An 18,638-nucleotide genomic window follows, 5' to 3' on the forward strand; every position below is an offset into this window, starting at 1 on the left:
ATGTATCTCAATTTTATTTTCTAGCTATCTTGTTTGTACACAGGTACCTGCATATTTTCCTCACTAGATTATTAGTTCTGTAAAAGCAAAGCTTGTCTTTTGCCTTTCTCTGTATACCCAGTGCTCAGCATGGTGCCTAGAACATAGTAGGTACACTAAATAAATGCTTGTTGACTGACATTCCACAATGCCTTTTCCCAGTTAACTTCATAAGCCTAGGACCTAGGTGATGCCTAAAATACTGCAGAGTAATACATCCTAATTCATGAAAAAATTTAAGATAAAAATCAACAAACCAAGATATAATTAGATTAATATAATTTTTTGAGCGGAAAATAAACTTAGATGTCATCTGTCTAGTTCAACTTTCCCTGTTTTATTCAATATTTTTAAAATATCACAACAGGCTAAATGAGTTGTTAATAGCAGGCCTAAGTCAAGAACATACTTCATTTAACCTCTCTATGCCTCAGTTTCCTCACCTATAAAATGAAGAGTTGAACTCACTGTCCTCTAAGGTCCCTTAAATACAGGATTTTATGTCTCCTGATTACCTTTCTTTTGTACATTCCACTAAACTGACTTTCTCTGTAACTAAGTTAAACAAGCATTTATAGCAAAGGTATAGAAATATATAGAATTTTGGTAAATATTCGATTTGTAGATATGAATGTGAAGAAATAATTTTCTAAACTTAAACAAACTAGCATTTTTAATCTGCATCTACTTAGATCCAAGTGGAAAATTTGAAACTATTTGTTTAGTTTCATTAGACAGTCAAACCATGATCCTATGAATTCGGGCCATATAAGTGATCCATATTATTCAGCTTAAGTGAATATTTTTAATTCCCTATTTCCCTTCATGATGCACAAACAGATCATACCTTTGTTTATTGTGGATTATTAAAAACTTAAATAAATTTAATTTAATTTGATAAAGCATTTATTACTGTGAACTTAGGACAAATTTCCCTATAATCTATGATTCTGATGGTCCTCTTTACATCTATTTCTTTATCATTACAACAAAATATGTGAGGCCACTTGGCACAAAGAACAGAAAACTGGGCTTGGAGCCAGGAACACCTGGACTCACGTCCCACTTTTGGCTACATTATTCTGGGAAAGTGACTTAACCTCCAGTGCCCTATGCAACTTTAAAACTTTAAGTTGGAGAGAAGGTATTGCCTTACATTGGTAGAAGGAATTGCCTCATCTGGAAGTTCCCTTTATTAATGAAATCAAATGTTCAGTCTCTATGCCTATTATGAAATGTAGTATGTTATACTATAATGAAATCATGTAATATAAAAGTCCAATTTAATATTGGTCTGATCAGCAGTCAAAATGGTCAAAAGATATGAACAGGGAGTTTTCAGATGAAGAAATCAAAGCTATCTATAGACTCATGAAAAAATGCTCCAAATTACTATTAATCAGAGAAATACAAATTAAAACAACTCTGAGGTACCACACCACAACTATCAGATTGACTAACATGACAGAAAAGAAAAATGACAAGTGTTGGTGGGGATATGGTGGAGTTATGGACTGATCCAACCATTCTGGAAAGCAATTTGGGACTATGCCCAAAGGGCTATAAAACTGCACATACCCTTTGATCCAACAATAACACTACTAGGTCTGTATCCCAAAGACATCAAAGAAAAGGAAAAAGGACCTATATGTACAAAAATATTTATAGCAGTTCTTTTTGTGGTAGCAAAGAATTGGAAATTGAGGAGATGCTCATCAATTGGGGAATGGCTGAGCAAGTTGTGGTGTATAATTGTGATGGAAAACTATTGTGCTATAATGACAAGCAGCACAGTTTCAGAAAAACTTGGGAAGACTTATATGAAATGATGCAAAGTGGAGTGAGAAGAACCAGGAGAACATTGTACACAGTAACAGCAATATTGTATGATGATCAACTGCAAACGACTTAGTCATTCTCAGCAATACGAGGATCCAAGACAATTCCAAAGGACTCATGATGAAAAACACCATCTGCCTCCAGAGAAAGAACTGCTGGAGTCTGAATGCAGATAAAAGTACACTATTTTTCACTTTCTGTGTTTTTTTTCGTTTTTTTTTCCTTTGGGTATGTTAATAGGTTTTGCATAATTGAATATGTATAACCTATATCAAATTGCTTACTTTGGAGGATGAGGGAGGGAGAGAGAAAATCTGGAACGCAAAATTAAAAAAAAAGAATGTTAAAATTGATTTTATATGTAATTGGGGAAAAATAAACTATTATTTAAAAAAATAAGGTATGGATGGCATGCTCATCAAATCGGCAGGTGACACAAAGTTGGGAGGGATAGCTAACACAGAGGACAATAGTCAGTATCCAACATATTGGCAGACTAGCAATGGGCTGAGTCTAATAAGATGGACTTTGGAAAAGTATTTTACTGGCTACAAAAATGTAAAGTTTTATAAATGGGTACCAAACTCCTCCCTGCAACTTCACAAATATGTGATGGGAAAGGAATGAATAGACAGTTTATCCGAAAAAGATCCACGGGTTTTCATGGACTGCAAGTACAACATGAGTCAACAGTGTGATGTGGCTGCCAAAAAAGCCTCAAGTGATCTTGGGCTGCATTAAGAGAGGCATGGTTTCCAGAAATAAAGAGGTTATCATCTTTCTGCATCTGCCCATCACTGACCTCATCTGGAGCACTGTGTCCAGTTCCAGGCATCACCACTTGAGGACATCAATAAACTAGACAGCCTTCAGAGTGGGGCAACCAGGAAAATTAAAGGACACTAAGTCTTTGTTATATAAAGACTGACTGATGGAACAGGGGATGTTTAGCCCAGAGAATAGAAGACACTAGGGGGAGGGAAGGAGAGATCACTGTGTTCAAGTATTTGAAGGGCCATCATGTGAAAGATGGATTAGACTTATGCTGTTTGGCCTCAAATGCCCGAACAAGAAGCAATGGGCGAAAGTTACAAAGAGCCAAACTTAGGTTTGATGAAGGCACAGACTGAAATCATTAATTCAATGCCAGTAAGTAAATAACTATGACAAATTGTTTTCTTATGACCAAACACTAGCATTATTTAGGAGACTTTAGGTATTTGCCATGAATACAAAATGATAGTTGGCATTTGAAAAATAACAAAAAGACCATTTCTTTAACTTCTAAGCTCTTGATGCTTTTAGCAATAAGTTTTAAAAGGTTACTGAAAAATATCTTGTCAGAAGGCCAAGAAAAATTCAAAGTGAATATAACCTTGTAGACATAAAAGAATATTAACAATACACCTCATAAATATGGTTTTGCAAAACTGATCAAAAAGTATTCTTGGTATTTTGTTTTCTGAGGAAACTGATATTATGAATTTTATCCACCTCTTTAAGACTTGATTCTCAATATACAAACTATAGTAAATACAAAGGAACACATATTTCAGTAGAAAAACTGGATGAAAGAACAAAATGCCTGCAATGTCAATACAAACAATGCCATATCTACTGAATCTAGACTATAAAAACATCACTAGTATCATAAACCAAATAAGATTGGTACGCACAGAAATTGATATCTTGAAAGAGTTTGGCCACTAAACTCCTTATGTTCATTTTTCAAAATGATCGGTAGACAAATTCCACACCACAAGAGCAAAACCATGCCTCAAATACTTTCCTCAGGGGTTACAAAACTAGCTTTGAATTTTCATATTGTAAAAATAGACTTGTCTTCTCCAAAGGATCCCGCAGTCCGAGTTGATGAGTCTGTTCGTTTTTCGTTCTCATTACCTTCCTGAAGAGCCAAAGTACCCCTACTATTTCTCAAATCAAATACTAGACAACATGTGGAGTAAAAGAGGAATGACCACAAAGTATGGCACTCTGTATAAGTGTGTAGAACCAAAGGCAACCACACCAATGGCGACTATGAGTGGAAACTGTGCAGCAGTCTTCAACAGTCTACTGCAAAAAGAAAGAAACACAATTATATGTTATGATTGCAAACTACAAGCAAGAGTGGAATTCTGTAAAGCCAACATTATACATGATTTTGAGAAAAAAATAAAAAATATTTTACGCTGTTTTAAATGTAATATTTTGCTAACTGTGAAGCTTCCCTCATGTACAGATTTTTTTCTATATCAAAAGATTGAAAAAGCTGATTTTGAAAATTACATTTTATAATCAGAGTTTTGTTTGGCTTTGTAAAATTTTACCACTAGAAAAGCACTAATTCTATAAATGTAGGAAATTTACAATTAAAAATAGCACTAGTTATTTCTATGTTACTATAACTTATGCCAAATTTCATTTTATATTCAATTTTACATATGACAATCATGATGGATGGCTGAAAAATTATAAAAGCACAAAGAACCTCAAATAACAAAAACTTGGGGGAGGGAAGAATGAACAACTTGATATAATGTTTGTAGACAGTCAGCCTATAAACATTATATAAACAATAATTATTATATGCTTACAACGTGCTAAGCATTGGGCTAACACTGGAGATACACACAAAAGGAAGGCAAAAACAGTTCCTGCCCTGAAGAAGCTCAGATTTTAATGAGGGAGACACACAAACTATATACTAACAGGTATGTAAGGGGCAAGTTGAAAGTAGTCACAGGGCGAAGGGTGAGGGAAGTCCATAGACTTCTTACAGAAGGATGGGAACCTAGCTGAGAATTGAAGGAAGCCCAGGAAATCAGGAGGCAAGATAAGAAGAGAGAGCATTCTGGGTATGAGGCACAACCAGTGAAAATGCACAGACTCAATCAGGAGATAAAGTGTCCTGTGCAACTAACAGCAAGGAAGCCAGTATCACAGGATTGTAGAATATCATCTATGCAGAGCAATAAAGTGTTAAAAGACTGGTAAGGTAGGAAGGAGTTAGATAATGAAGAGCTTTAAAAGACACATCTTTTAGCTTAGCCTACCACTAAGTCTTTGCACACTTATTAATCTTACTTGTAAATGAAAAATAAATATACAAAGTTAAGATCCAGAATATTTCAAACACCAATTTTATAGTAAAGTTAAAGCTTTCTTAGGAACCTAATGAAAAAGGCAGGCAATTGTACTGACAGTAAAAGGCACATAAAAACTTTTCATTTGGTGAAACAAGCAAGATAGGCTTCAGAAAGCTTAATTTTCTGCCAATCCTGCCTCAATACCTGTGACTTGTAAGCAATCCTGTATGTGAAGTGATTAGTGCAATTTGATGTCTCCCTTCAATAACTTCTAATAATATGGTAATTCAGTGGCAAGTATGGTTGCATCATTGACTATATGTACATATACATGATGTAGCAAATCAAAACATAATTTTATTAGCACTAGAAGTGTATAGGGATGCTTAAAATGTTTCAATATTTACTCATGTTTAAATATAATAGGTGCTTTCAGAAGTTTGAATTCCTAACACATGGCTTTGGTTTCACTCTGTATCTGTGCAACATTAAAATATGGGTATGAAAATGCATATTTCAGCGTCACCTGGTTATAAAATTACTATGGTAACAGATTTAGAGCTGTAAGGAGCCATAGAGAGTGCAACTCCCACATTTTGTAGTTGAGGAAACTGAGGCCAAGAAAGTTTTACTTGCCCAAGGTAACAAGGCAGCAGAATCATGTTTGGAAAATAGATTCTCTCATTCCAAATCCAGAGTTTTTACCACTGTACTACATTTTATTTAGGTTACCATTTTACACAATTAAAAAACAGTTAAAGTTAACTGAGAAGGAAAGAATATCAAGTTTTTGATTTTGTACAAATTATATTTCTATGAATACACTAATTCTGGAGGACAAAAATATTCTGAAATTGATAAAGAAATGTAATAACATAAGGTTTTGCTTCTAAAATACAAATATATGTGTACATTCTGAAAATCAAAGACTCCAAATATTAAAACAGATTGACTTTGAAAAATATTACGTTAATAATAATAAATATCATATGTAAATGTATATTGTGTATAATATAATATATAACTAAGCAACAATAAATAAAACTTAATCATACTTAATATTGTGTTTGTAAATTTTATTAGGAGTCCAACTAAAATTATTTAGTTTATAATTAGGGCATTTTTAGTAATTTTCTTGATATTCAAATGCTGAATTGTTCTCTTGTCCCTTAAAAAGTTTTTCATTATTTTGTCTTCTGTTCTGCAAAACTGGTCTCGAAATCCTTTTATAATATTTAATTATTACAAACAGATAAAACCAAGAGCTTGTACACAGCTTAGAATAGGAACCAAATCATCTTAAAGAAAAACAAAACTTTAAGACTGCCGGTATGTTAAAGTTGGAGGGAGCATAAAAGCATGAAACAGAATAATTTTAAGAGGCAGGAAAAAATTCCTGGAAAAGAGGAAAAAAAATTGAGGAAGGGATTTGACTTGTTCTCACTGGGCAGCTTTGGAGAGTATAAATAAGAGAAGTGAATAATGAATGAATGAAAAAAAACATTAAATGCTTACAACGTGCAAAACACTGAGGCTACAAAACACAAATTAAGACACTCTTTGCTTTCAGGGGGCTCAAATTCTAATGGTGGGTGAAAGTTACAGAGAAGCAGATTTTGGTTCAATGTAAAGGAAAAGCTTTCTAATAGAAAGTGGATTGGGTTACAGTTAACATCAGCTCATAAGGTAATGAGCTCCGCATCACTTGCGGAGGATGTTATAGAGAAGGGTCCTTGAGGTCCCTTCTAACACTACAATTCTGAGAATTCTACTCCTTTTACCTTTAAAAATGATTGACTAGGTAGACATGTCCCATAAAATCACAACAATAAAAAATAACTTCAGGATTTTCAAAGGCAAAAATAAAAATACAATATAAGAAATAATAAGCATCAGGTAAGGACTGGAAATGGAAGAAACTTATGAATCTATAAGCAAATAGAATTACAACAAATTAAGGAAAAAGAAAGGCAGTATGGTGTAATGGAAGAGCTAGTTCTAAGTTCAGACTTTCACACATGCTAGTTCTGTGACTCTGGGCAAATTACTTAACCTCTCAGTGCTCCAGGAAACTCTCTAGGACCATAAATGGCAGAGAAAATGCTGACCTGTATTGGTCCATGGAGTTTCCTCACCTGAGAGCTCCCTAAACCAATGATATCATCCCTATACTCAAGGAAAATATCAGTAATTTACTATATTCTTAGAGAATTATTGCATTCTAAGTTCATAAGAAGATCTTAACAAAGTTAGTTGACTCTTCACCTGGCTTACAATCAGCTAGCTAGGACACATCTGAGAACCAGGGATGAGGAATAAAAAGCTTTCCAGGCAGCCAAGAGGGAGGCTACCAAAGTCCCTGCCCTTTACTCAAGGGTGAGCCTTTGAGGGAAGCTCTTTCAGTCCCTATCATTTCATTTTCAGTCAATTTTAATAACTCTGGTTGCCTCTTTTCCAAGCCTACATGTACCAGAAAATGCCAATTAGAAGAGCACAGAAGGGCTGCTACCAGAAGGCATGACCCTCACAACAGGGTGGTTGAGTAAAGAGTTTTGCATTCAGAGCCAGAGGCTCACAGTTTAACTCTTGGCTTTACTAAGTAACTACCTGAATGAATGTGGCAAGTTATTTAACCTTGCGGAGCTTCAATTTTCTTACCTCTAAAATAAGGGACACAGCCTAAGTAATCTCTAAGCTTAAGTCTTTCTACTCAAAAGGCAGTAGAGTGTTAAGCGTAATGAGCCCGGAGTCAGGGTTGTTGTAAGAATCAAATGACATAATGTATGTAAAGTTCTTTGCAAAACATAAGTCGCTATATATCTTACTGACATTATTTTTGCTGATCTGTGACCTTGGACAAGTCAATTAACTTTGAGGGCTTAGCATGCTCATGTGAAAGATCAGAGCTGAGCTAAATGAGTTTTAATGTCTAGTCCTAATATTATATGATTTTTCTATGCTGCAAAACAGTGATACCCTCAGATGTATAGGCCTGCTTAAAACTATACAAAATGGATGCAAACTGCTGAAATTTTAAATTCTTTTGTCCGATTTTTATGTATTTTTCATTTTTCCCTTTTATCAGCCTTAGTTGTTAGTAATAATAAAAATGGATACTGTTATTAGAGACTGTACAGTAGTAGTGCTGGCTGTGTGATCCTAAGAAAATCACTGAAACTCTCAGCGTTCTCTATAGGTTAAGACTAGAATGGCAGAGAAAGGTCCAACCTACATCAGTAGAGGGAGTTTCCCTTACCTGGGAATTCTCTATGTCAATGAAATTCTAGGTCTAGTTCTTATCCCTATTCTTGTATAACACAATCCTCAAAAAATATACTCTCCTCCAGAGGTGTCAAACACAGGGCCTTTAGGCCACATGTAGCCCATAACACTTCCAACTACAGCCCAAGGAAATATTTTTAAAAAATATATAAAAATACAATAAAAATGGGTCTAATCTGTGGGGAAGTAGTACACAGGGGGATCATTTTCTGAAATGGTTATTCTTCTATGGACAATGTCCTTGCCTCAGAAGAAAGGAAAGTGGAGTTTTTGGGGGCAACTGGGACCCAGATGGAGGGAGGACATATACCCAAAGATGATACCGCAGGACAAATGGAAAGGAAAATGATCATGGGGAAGACAAGACCAAGAAGTGAATGTTTTCGGACACTGGATATGGCTCGTTCCACCGCATCTTGAAGGTAGACTATTAGCTGCACTGGGCCCAACAAACAAAATATCTGGCTCTTCTAAATGGTCCAAAATCATTAGCTCTAGCAAATAAAGATGAAAACTTATTAATCTAAAAAGATTTTGTAATAGGCCATTTTCTTTACAAAGATGAAGGTTAATTTAAGGTGATCACTTTAATTACCAAGAATAAAATATTTGCCTATGAAAACAGAAACAAAACAGAAAAGGAAAGGTAGAGGGAGACCTGTTGAAAAAACAACAAAGCACAATGCTAATTTAGTATGTAAATGTCTGAAGATACATATAAACTTAATTACAGAAATGTTATAAGTGGCTAGCAGTGTAAATCTACATATACATCATATTTCCTATTTGAACCTACTTAACCTTAGGAAAGAGAAAAGTAATCTAAAATTATATAACAAATATGAAATGTATGGTGCAAATGAGGACTAAAAATCTATGTGAGAAATAAAAAAGATTAAAGTACTATACCTTGACTTTACTGAAACAATGTCAGAATTCCCAAGAATTCCCAGAGTTGGAACGAAGAAAAATGACAGATGTTTACATGGATCAGGATTAAGTCTAATATAATACCTATATAGGGGAAAAGGGGAGAAAAAAATGTGGTTACATAGACATGGTTATTTCAAATCAGTATAAATCTGAATAACACTCACAAATCCAACCAAAAAATAGAGGCCTTGCTCCTGAAACGGCCAAGCAGTCAGTGTCACTGGATCAAAGTGTACTAGTGTTAGGGTGTTAAGAAGACTTGGAAAGGTAGAAGCATATTAGGGTTTTAAGGGTTTAAAGGGTTTTAAGCACCAAAGAGAAGATTTTGTATTTGATCCTGGAGATGATAGGGAGCCCTTGAAGTTTATCGAATTAGATGAGTGGCATGTTCAGACTTGTGCTTTAGGAAAATCACTTTGGTGGCTAAATGGAGCATGGACTGGAGTGAGGAAAGATTTGAGGCAAGCAGAAACCCCCCGCAGCAGGCCACTGCAATAGTCCAAATGTGAGATGATGAGGGCACACATCAGAGTGATGGTGGTGGCAGAGGAGAGAAAAAAGAAATATTCAAAAGATGTTGCAAAGGTGATATTTGTCTTTTGGGGTCAATCTGAATTTCCACATTTTAGTTTTGCTTAAAAAAAGAAATATATCTGAAGTCTTGTAAATCTAAGATTGGTAGTTTTTTCGAATAAAATTGATCCAATAGCAAAAGCCTGGACCTTAATGACAACAAGGAATTAGGAAACTACTTAAAATGTACACAACCTTATTTCTCAAATCTATATTGGGCAGGATTCACTGAAAACTCTGAGGTTTTACCTATTTGTCTCCTTTAAAAAAAGTTTCTTAATTAACGAGCATTTATTTTCTTCCCCTTCTGCCATACCTCTCTCTGAAGAAATGAAAGAAGAAAAACAAACATAAAACTCTCATAACAAGCATGTTTTCAAAAACTCACGAAAATATAAACTCTAAAAACAAACTTTGGTAACACTGTTGAATGTGTTGTATGACTCATGACTTCAGTCAGGACAGAAGATGATAGTTTTCTGGGCACTAAATTCTTTTTAGTCACTAACGTCATTTTAGGTCAACTTAAGGGACTCCTTGCAAAGCTACAGAAATCCATTTTTTATTTCTAAACTTTTCAAGTGCAATTATCAATTAAGTACAATAGAAGTTCTACCTTTCTCTTTTTGTTGCATATTTATAGGAATTTATGTTTAATAAGATAGAGAAAGAACTTTGGCAAATGTAAGTGGGCTCAATGTAAATTTTCCTCGTCAAAAATCGCATACAATGACCAGAAGATGTGTAGGTATCTTAAATCTTACTTAAGCTTTATGGATGGATAGTTCAGTTGTAGGCCAAAGCAAAGTCAAAATTATACCACAGTTTTTACACAACTCTAAACATTTAATTGTATCATTACCTGAGATTCTTTAGCCAATAAATTAAGGATGGCATACTGAGTAATACAACCCATATTACTAAGTTAACAATAGTAATATGCATCTTGAAATTATCTTCAGCATTATCAATGGCTAAACTTAGAGGAAGTATATCTGGTTTTGGAGGAAGTCTTCGCCCAGATCCATTGTTCTTCTCTGTTTCTCTAGCGGAAGAGTTTGTATTGTTTGAAACATTTGAAATCTATAAAAAAAGCAAGAATACCAAAATACTGATTAGTTATCTTAAACAAAACCAGGTTTAAGATAGTTTCATTTTAAATCAAACCCTTATTTAAAAAAAACAATATGCATACACTACAATCCTCATAACTGAGGACTTCCTAGATAGTGATGTTTATTGGAAAGCACAATATAAGCACAATTGGAAATAATTTCTGGGTCTTCTGAATTAGCCACTCTCAATTTTATGGCGAATATGTCCTCAAAAGATGATCCTCTTTCTAAAACTTTTTCTCCTTAATCCACAATAGACAGGAGATATTGACCCTTCCTCAATTTTTTATCCAAGATGAAGGTCCACAATTTGAACTCTTTCAAACTTGTTTTTAAAAAGCAATTTCATAGGGACAGAGTTGGATAGAGCAATTCATAGAATAACAAATGACTAATTTTACTACAGTCAAGAAGAACTGGGCCTTGAAGGTGAGAGAGTGTTTAGTTTTCATGCGGTTTCCATATTTTCTTAAAAATTAAGATGTGAACAGTTGAGGTTCCAGGGCTCAAAGGCTAAAATCACCTCTTGACTAGATGGAATACAAGTGAATACAGTGGGTACCAGAGACATTAACCACAGAGTTCTGAGGGACATCTAGAAGGGAATATGGATAAAGGACCTAGTGAGACATTAGGAACACAGAAAGTGGTTAATAATTTTAAATAGGGTAATCAAAATGATCTATGATTTCCATAAGGATTAAGTGGTAAAGTCGTTCCATCCTGAAATGATAAATGGCTAAAGATGATGAAAATACGTAGTATGTTTTACCAAAAAACCCAACTTACCATGTCAGGGTTATTTTTCAATGTTGTTATGTTGGAGTACAACTTAATAATCTAGGAAAAGAAATGAATTTTTGTTTTCAAAATTGATTTGGATCAAGAAATATCAGTGTCCTTGTAAAATTTATAGATACACTTAATTCCTCTTTAAATGGAGACTAAAAATCCAGGGAGCAATGGGTTTCTATTCCTTCCTAACTAATTCTGTATCTTACTCCCCATAGAAGCTATTCTAAATGTTCTTTCTTCTTTAAGCCTCCCACACCTCACCCTTCCCCCTCTTTAAGCTGAGGACTTTGCCTCTTAACTTAGAAAATGGAGGTCATTCAACGTGAGCTCCTCCCTCTCCCTTTCTCTTCAGCCCCAAATCTTGCCAACTCCCCCCTCCCCTTTTCCTCCAGTATCTAACAAAAAGGTGGTTCTTGTTCTTGCCAAGTCCAATCACTTACCCATCTCCTACTATTTTCTCCATTGGGTTGCATTCTCAATAGTGCTCTCTCGAATTTTCAGTCTCTCACCCTCTGTTCCCTTCCCTATGATCTTTAAACGTGCCTCTGTCTCCTCTATTCTTAAAAAAGCCTTCACTAAACTAAAATCATTTCTAGCTATCTTCCTATATCTTTTCTCCCTTTCTCAGACAAACTTCTTGAAAAAGCAGTGTCTATTTGCTGTCTGTACTCACTCGCCCTTTGCAATCTGGCTTTCCACCTCATTTTTCAATTAAAATTACTTTCTTCAAAGTCATCTTTTTTTTAGAAGGGGGAAGGTGGGGCAATTGGGGTTAAGTGACTTGCCCAAGGTCACACAGCTAGTAAGTCTGATGCTGCTTTTGAACTCAGGTCCTCCGGACTCCAAGGCCAGTGCTCTACTCACTGTGCCACCTAGCTGCCCCATCAAAGACTTCTTAATTGCCAATTCTAATATATTTTTCTCAGTCCTCAATTTTCTCAACCCATCTGCTAGACTTCATCATATTCTCCCTCCAGGATACTCTCTTCTTTCAGTGTTTTCTTCACTCTGCTTTCTCTGGTTCTCCTCCAACATATCTGACTACTTCTTCTCAGTCTTCTTTGCTGGCTAAGCATTCATAGAACACTCCTTAACTGTGAGAGGCCACCAGGCCCTCTTCTTTCTCTACTTGGTAACTTTATACACTTCCATGAGTTTAACTATTATCTCTATGCACATGCTGTCAGATCTATGTATCTATCCCTGGTCTCTCCCTTCCACTTCAGTCCTGCATCACCAAATACTTACTGGACATTTCAAATTGGATGTCCCAGAGGTAGCTTAAACTCAACAGGTCCCAAACTGAATTCATTATCTTTTCGCCTCAAACTTCCTTCTTCTAAATGTCCCTATTTCTGTTGAAGGGACTGCTACCCTCCTAGTCTCCCAGCTACATGACCTCAATATTATCTTCGATTCACATTTCCTCACCCTAGATAGCCAATCACTGCCCAGTCTTACCGTCCACTTTCACATTTCTTGCATCCAACCCTTTCTTACACAGCCCCACCTTAGACCAGGCCCTTATCAACTCTTGATTAGATTATTATAACAGCCTCTTGGTTTTCTTGCCTCAAGGATATCACCATTTCAATCCATCCTACACAGTAACACACACTAAGCACATATCTGACAGTGTGACTGGCCTACTTCCAGGGGTGTCAAACGTTGAGTGAGGCATGAACCAGATTAAAATGTAAATGGGAACTATTTAACAAAATAAATAAAAATACAATAGGACATAACGTTAATATGTTTTCTAAGTCAATATGCAGCTGCAGGGATCTTTAGGTAGGGTTTAATGGTCCCATTTCTATTTCAGTTTGAAACCACTGTACTATTCAATCAACTTGGCCTTTAGGATAAAATATAAACCCCTGTGTTTAGGATTTAAATTCTTTCACAAGCTGGTTCAACCTATATTTCTAGTCTCAGTGATAATTACTTCCTGTCCTACACTGTGCAATCTAGCCCAACTAGCCTCCTTTGTTCATCACAGATTGAACTCCATGTCCTCTGTCTGAGTGCCTTTGCATTGGCCAGAGTCCATGCCAAAAATACGCTTCCTACTCAACTTGGCCTCTAAGAATCCCTTTCTTCCTTCAAGATGCACTCAAGAACCATCTCTCTCATAAAGCCTTTGCTATTTCCCCCAACTGAGAATGTTCCCCTCTCAAATTACAAGGTATTTAATTACTTTATACTTACTCATACTTATTGTTTGCATATGTGCATGTATGCGTGCATACGTGTGTGTGTGCGCGCGCGCGCGCGTGTGTGTGTGTGTGTGTGTGTATTTTCTTTGGGAAGGGTATTGTTGCAGTGATGAGATGCAGCAGCTGTCAATATATAAGGAATGTACATAAGAAAAGTTGGGTGTTCATAACTCAGGGACTACCTCCAAATAGAAGATAAATTCACTTCTTCTTAATAACTTGAGAATTAGTTAACATTAAGATATAATGTTCTTCTGAGCTATGGGGATGAATCTATATCAACGGTTCTTTTTGGTCATATGCCCCTTTGGCAATCTAGTAAAATCTATGGAACTCTCCTCAGGATAATGTCATCTATAAATAGGAACATCTATAGGATATCTCTCTTCATTTGGACTTCATTCTCAATATCCCATATAAGAGTGGCAAATGTACATCTTTCTGTTCTAAATTTCACTTGATATTATTAACCAAAAGGCTCAAAATTATTTCCATTAAATCTATTTAGAAATTGAATACGATTTTGACATGTGCAAGGAAGATACCTTACTGAAGGACAGCTTTTTGAAGGTTGAAGGTATTTGCTACTCCAAAACAAATGCTTTTTTATGGTCAAGGATCACGTACGATTCTCTACACTTCTGAGTCAATTTTCTAACTGCAGACTACTGTCCCTCAAGTTTGAAGGAATTTGCAAACCTATCAAGATTGTCCTCAATGTTCATGTAAATTATCTTTATATTTTTAAAAAATATTTCATTGATGCCTTGTTTTTAATATATCATTTCCTAATCTACTCCACCTCCTCAAGTGAGCTCTCCCTTGAGACACAGAAAAACAAACAAAACTAACCAACAGAACAACTGTGTCCAACAGCATAGGCAACATTCCATAGCTACAATCCTCTGCCTCTCTGAGGGAACTGCATTACCTGTTCTCTAGGACTAAGACTGATCACTACTGATCAGTTCAGTTGCCTTTCACTGTTGTTTTCATTTACATTGTAGGAATCATTTTCTATGCTGTTCTCCTAGATGTATTTATTTTATTCTTCATCATGTAAGTCTTGTCACTAAGATTTTATAGAGGTAGATTAGCCATATGTTTTCCCAATCAGTTCTTCTGGTAAAAGTAATATTATCTTTTCTAAGCATTGAACATCATCTCCTCTTTGAGGTACCTTGAGACGCAATGCCCTCAAAATCGTGTTACCTTCAGCACCGGCCTCCTCTACACATATTTTTCTATTTCAGTTTCCCTTGTCTTTACTTTCTTTTGGGCTAGCTCTCCTTCCTCATGTGCACCTAGGGTACTATAAAGATGGATTCGAAATGGGGTGCACCATAGTCACTGAAGGAGAATGGTTGAAGAAATCTTCACAGATCTTTTTCTTTTCTGATGTTTGTTGTCTTTCAAGTTTCATCCCTAACTGTTCTTGTGGTGGGGGCTTAGTTGTGTTTATCAAATATCTTGTTAAAAGAGAGAAGTTTTATGCCACAACATCGCTCATAATCCTCTGTCAGCTTCCTTGTCTTATCTTACAAACGTGTTGATATTTTGAACTGGTGTGTTATCTTTGGCTATTATCTCTCAGCATCTGGCAAAGATAGTATTTATTTTTCTGTTCAAGTGGTTTCAGGCCCTTTAATTTCCTTGTTGGGGCAACTGATTTCATGAATTGAATGTCCTGAGAAAACAGTAGGAGTCTATGCAATCTATTTTACATTGTAAACAGGTTGTTTAAATAGACTACATTGGATTTGCCTCAATTACACACAATATCTTCTCATTTTTTATTTAGTACTGATTAAAAGATGTGGGAGTCATTTTCAAACTACAAAATTTCAAGGGATCCAGAGGAAGACTTAGTAGGTTAGGTGGACACCCATGGGGAATTTATGGGATGATATGTACAAGATTGATAAGAAAACATGGATGTGGAATGGTATCCTTGGAGGGAACATTCCCATTGATGAGATCACAGATACATCAAGGAAGAAGTATTAGTTTCCACAGCAAACCATTTATATTAATTTGCTGCTATGGATAACAGCTATATCCACAGTAAGTGGGGGGGAAGGGTGGCAAAAACCCCTTTGCTTAACAATGTTAAAAACATATTAAACAAAACATATCAATAAGAAAAAGAAATACTGACTCCCCTGCCTCTCCAAAAAAAGCAGTTTACTAGTTTTCACTATCTTCCTGTGCTATTGCCTTATTTTTTACCTACCCTCTCAATCCTGTATATAGACTAGCAAGCTGGAATGTTCTGGTAACCATTCTTGGTAAGTAACTTTCTTTATTCTGAAACTTGACAGCTTTGTGCTTTAGGTAATTTCTTTCATTATTTGAGTTGTCATCAATCTGTTCTAAGTACATGTCAGCCCTTCTTTCTCACATCATTTCAAAGCATGCTTCTCTTCATAGCAACTGTTATAGAAAATCCAGTCCCTGTCCTCACAACTCAAGATGGATTTTAACTTCTCCTAATTTCTTTTTATCTAATGAGAAAATAGTTGCACTTGACACAGTGCCTGGCACATAGCAGGTTCTTAATAAATGCTTGTTCCCTTTTCTTTGCCCTTTTTGGCCTCTAACCACCAAAGCCTACTATGCTTAACTATTTGTAGATGCAGATTCCCATCCTACAGCTTACACCTCACACCACCATACACAAATAGTTACAACAGTAACAAAAATATTTAAAAATGTCCTGCAAAATAAATTGTAAACTCAAATTTTAACTTATGAATTTATAAACTCTTTTTGAAGAGTCTGTATGGAATGATGTTTGATATAGTGATGAGCATATTCTGACATTCAGGTTAAAAGACTTTAAGTTGATACCTTAAAGACATAGTAAAGATAGATGAGAAGTATTGCAAGTGCTCCACAAGTTGTCCAACCAATTATTAGCAGAAGCATAATCAGAAATGATAATCTTGTTGTTATCAACCTGGGGTCGTTAGGGATTTCAGAAGGTCTAAAATAACAAGAATATAGCCTTTTAAAATTCTTTAAAAAGCAGCTCAGATCCAGGAGAATAACTTATACTGTAACATCAATACTTTGACAATGAACAATTCTGAAAGACTTAAGAATGCTGATCAGTGCAATGACCAACCATGATTCCAGATCAGGGCTGTCCAAAATACAGCCCGTGGACCACATGCGGCCTGCAGTGCGATTTTATGCGGCCTGCCTGTGGGTTTTAATTTTCACGAGCGAAAAAATAAAATATAATTTGCATAGAATGTGTATTAGATTTTTGAATTCCATCACTAATAAATAATCTCGTAGATGTTAATTTTCTTTGGTGTTTTTAAGCAGTATCACGGATGGAGCATATCGCATGGAATTTTCAATCGATCTGTGGGATGCATTCCGTCTGTACCATGCAGACTAGTCAGTATGCACCTACCTTTAAACTGTTGTGTTGCCGCTTTGTTGTTTTGTGTTTGCTTTCGTGCTTCACACCTTCGCCTGTATTGATGACACGCATTCCCCCACTTTCTATTAGTGTACTGTATTTTTTATTCTGGGTGTGGCCCTTGAATAATCATTTTATTTTAATGCGGCCCTAAGATAACCTAAGATTGGACAGCCCTGATCCCAGATCAATGATGATGAAGGATGTTACCCATCCCCTGACAGAGAGATAACCAATTAATATGCAGAATTAGACACATATTTTTGGACATATCCAATAGGGGAATTTGTTTGTTTGACTATGCTTATTTGCTTTAAGAGTTTTGTATTTCATTCCCTCCCCCCACCCCAACTAGTGGGACAAAGAGGGTAGTGAGGAGAAAAATTGTTTCATAATTGAAAATAAATTTTTTAAGCAGTTAATATGGTCATATGTTAGAAGCAACATGATCCAGATAGTCTATGCATTTTGGGGAAGGCAAGGTTAAGAAAATACTAGGTATTTACAATGGTTCTAGATGATGTTAATTGTTGGAGTCTTAAAACTTTTTAAGTATTTTAAGAATTATTTTAAGGCATTTCTAATTAATACAGAATTTCACATTGTAAGCAGATGTAGAAACCAAAGTTAAATACATTAGCTATTCTATTTATACATATTATGGCTAATAAAGACTAAAGTGGTGAATTTCTAAAACAGAGGAAGGCGATTAGCAATGAAATGGTAGTCCTATTTATATGTCTATTGTGAAGAATAATGGTTTAAAGTGAGACCTTAGAGCTTAGGGTCCCAAATATTTTTTATGAGGAGGGGTTATTTTTCATTTTCCTGAAAACTTGTAGGAGAACCTGAGATAACTGTTTTTAATGAAGTCAATGAACAGGAAATGATGCTAAAAGTACAATATCTGAGCATGGTAATGTAAAAGAGTTCTACAGCTAGGTTTACTCTAGTTCCTGCCAGAAATCCTAGCAAATGATGCAAGGGGGTGTGATAAGAGAAAATGGCATCAGAAAACAGCTTTGAGGTGAGTAAGTAGAACACCAGTTGAGGATCACTACACTATGACTTTACCGTCTGTATGAGAATACAAAAATATTGTCCTAGGATGGGGCCACCCACTGAGAGAAATGCAAGATAGTCAAATTCAAATATGTGTATGAATTACAGCATATTTTGATTTACTCATATTTGTTAAACATAAAGTACCTTAAAATGATCAACTTTGATGATAAAAATGAAGTCATTAATTTGTAAATTATCTATAGAAACCAGTTAATATTCGGGGAAATATGCAAACTAATCTTTAAGATATCTTTTAAGA

General features: G+C 35.5%; 1 protein-coding gene across 1 annotated transcript in view; it reads right to left on the bottom strand.

The window, feature by feature from the left end:
- Positions 1-2,099: 2,099 nt before the first annotated feature.
- PGAP1 (post-GPI attachment to proteins inositol deacylase 1) overlaps positions 2,100-18,638 on the bottom strand; it is a 91,555-nt gene continuing 75,016 nt past the window's right edge. Inside the window, exons 23-27 of the mRNA XM_036747142.1 lie at positions 16,732-16,867; positions 11,660-11,710; positions 10,618-10,838; positions 9,159-9,263; positions 2,100-3,954 (exon numbers count right to left, since the gene is read on the bottom strand). Coding sequence (XP_036603037.1) covers positions 3,819-3,954; positions 9,159-9,263; positions 10,618-10,838; positions 11,660-11,710; positions 16,732-16,867 — 649 coding nt within the window. The 3' untranslated portion in view covers positions 2,100-3,818. The remainder of the gene's footprint in view (positions 3,955-9,158; positions 9,264-10,617; positions 10,839-11,659; positions 11,711-16,731; positions 16,868-18,638) is intronic.

This window comes from Trichosurus vulpecula, chromosome 2 (assembly GCF_011100635.1).
Source record: "Trichosurus vulpecula isolate mTriVul1 chromosome 2, mTriVul1.pri, whole genome shotgun sequence".
Classification (NCBI taxonomy): domain Eukaryota; kingdom Metazoa; phylum Chordata; class Mammalia; order Diprotodontia; family Phalangeridae; genus Trichosurus; species Trichosurus vulpecula.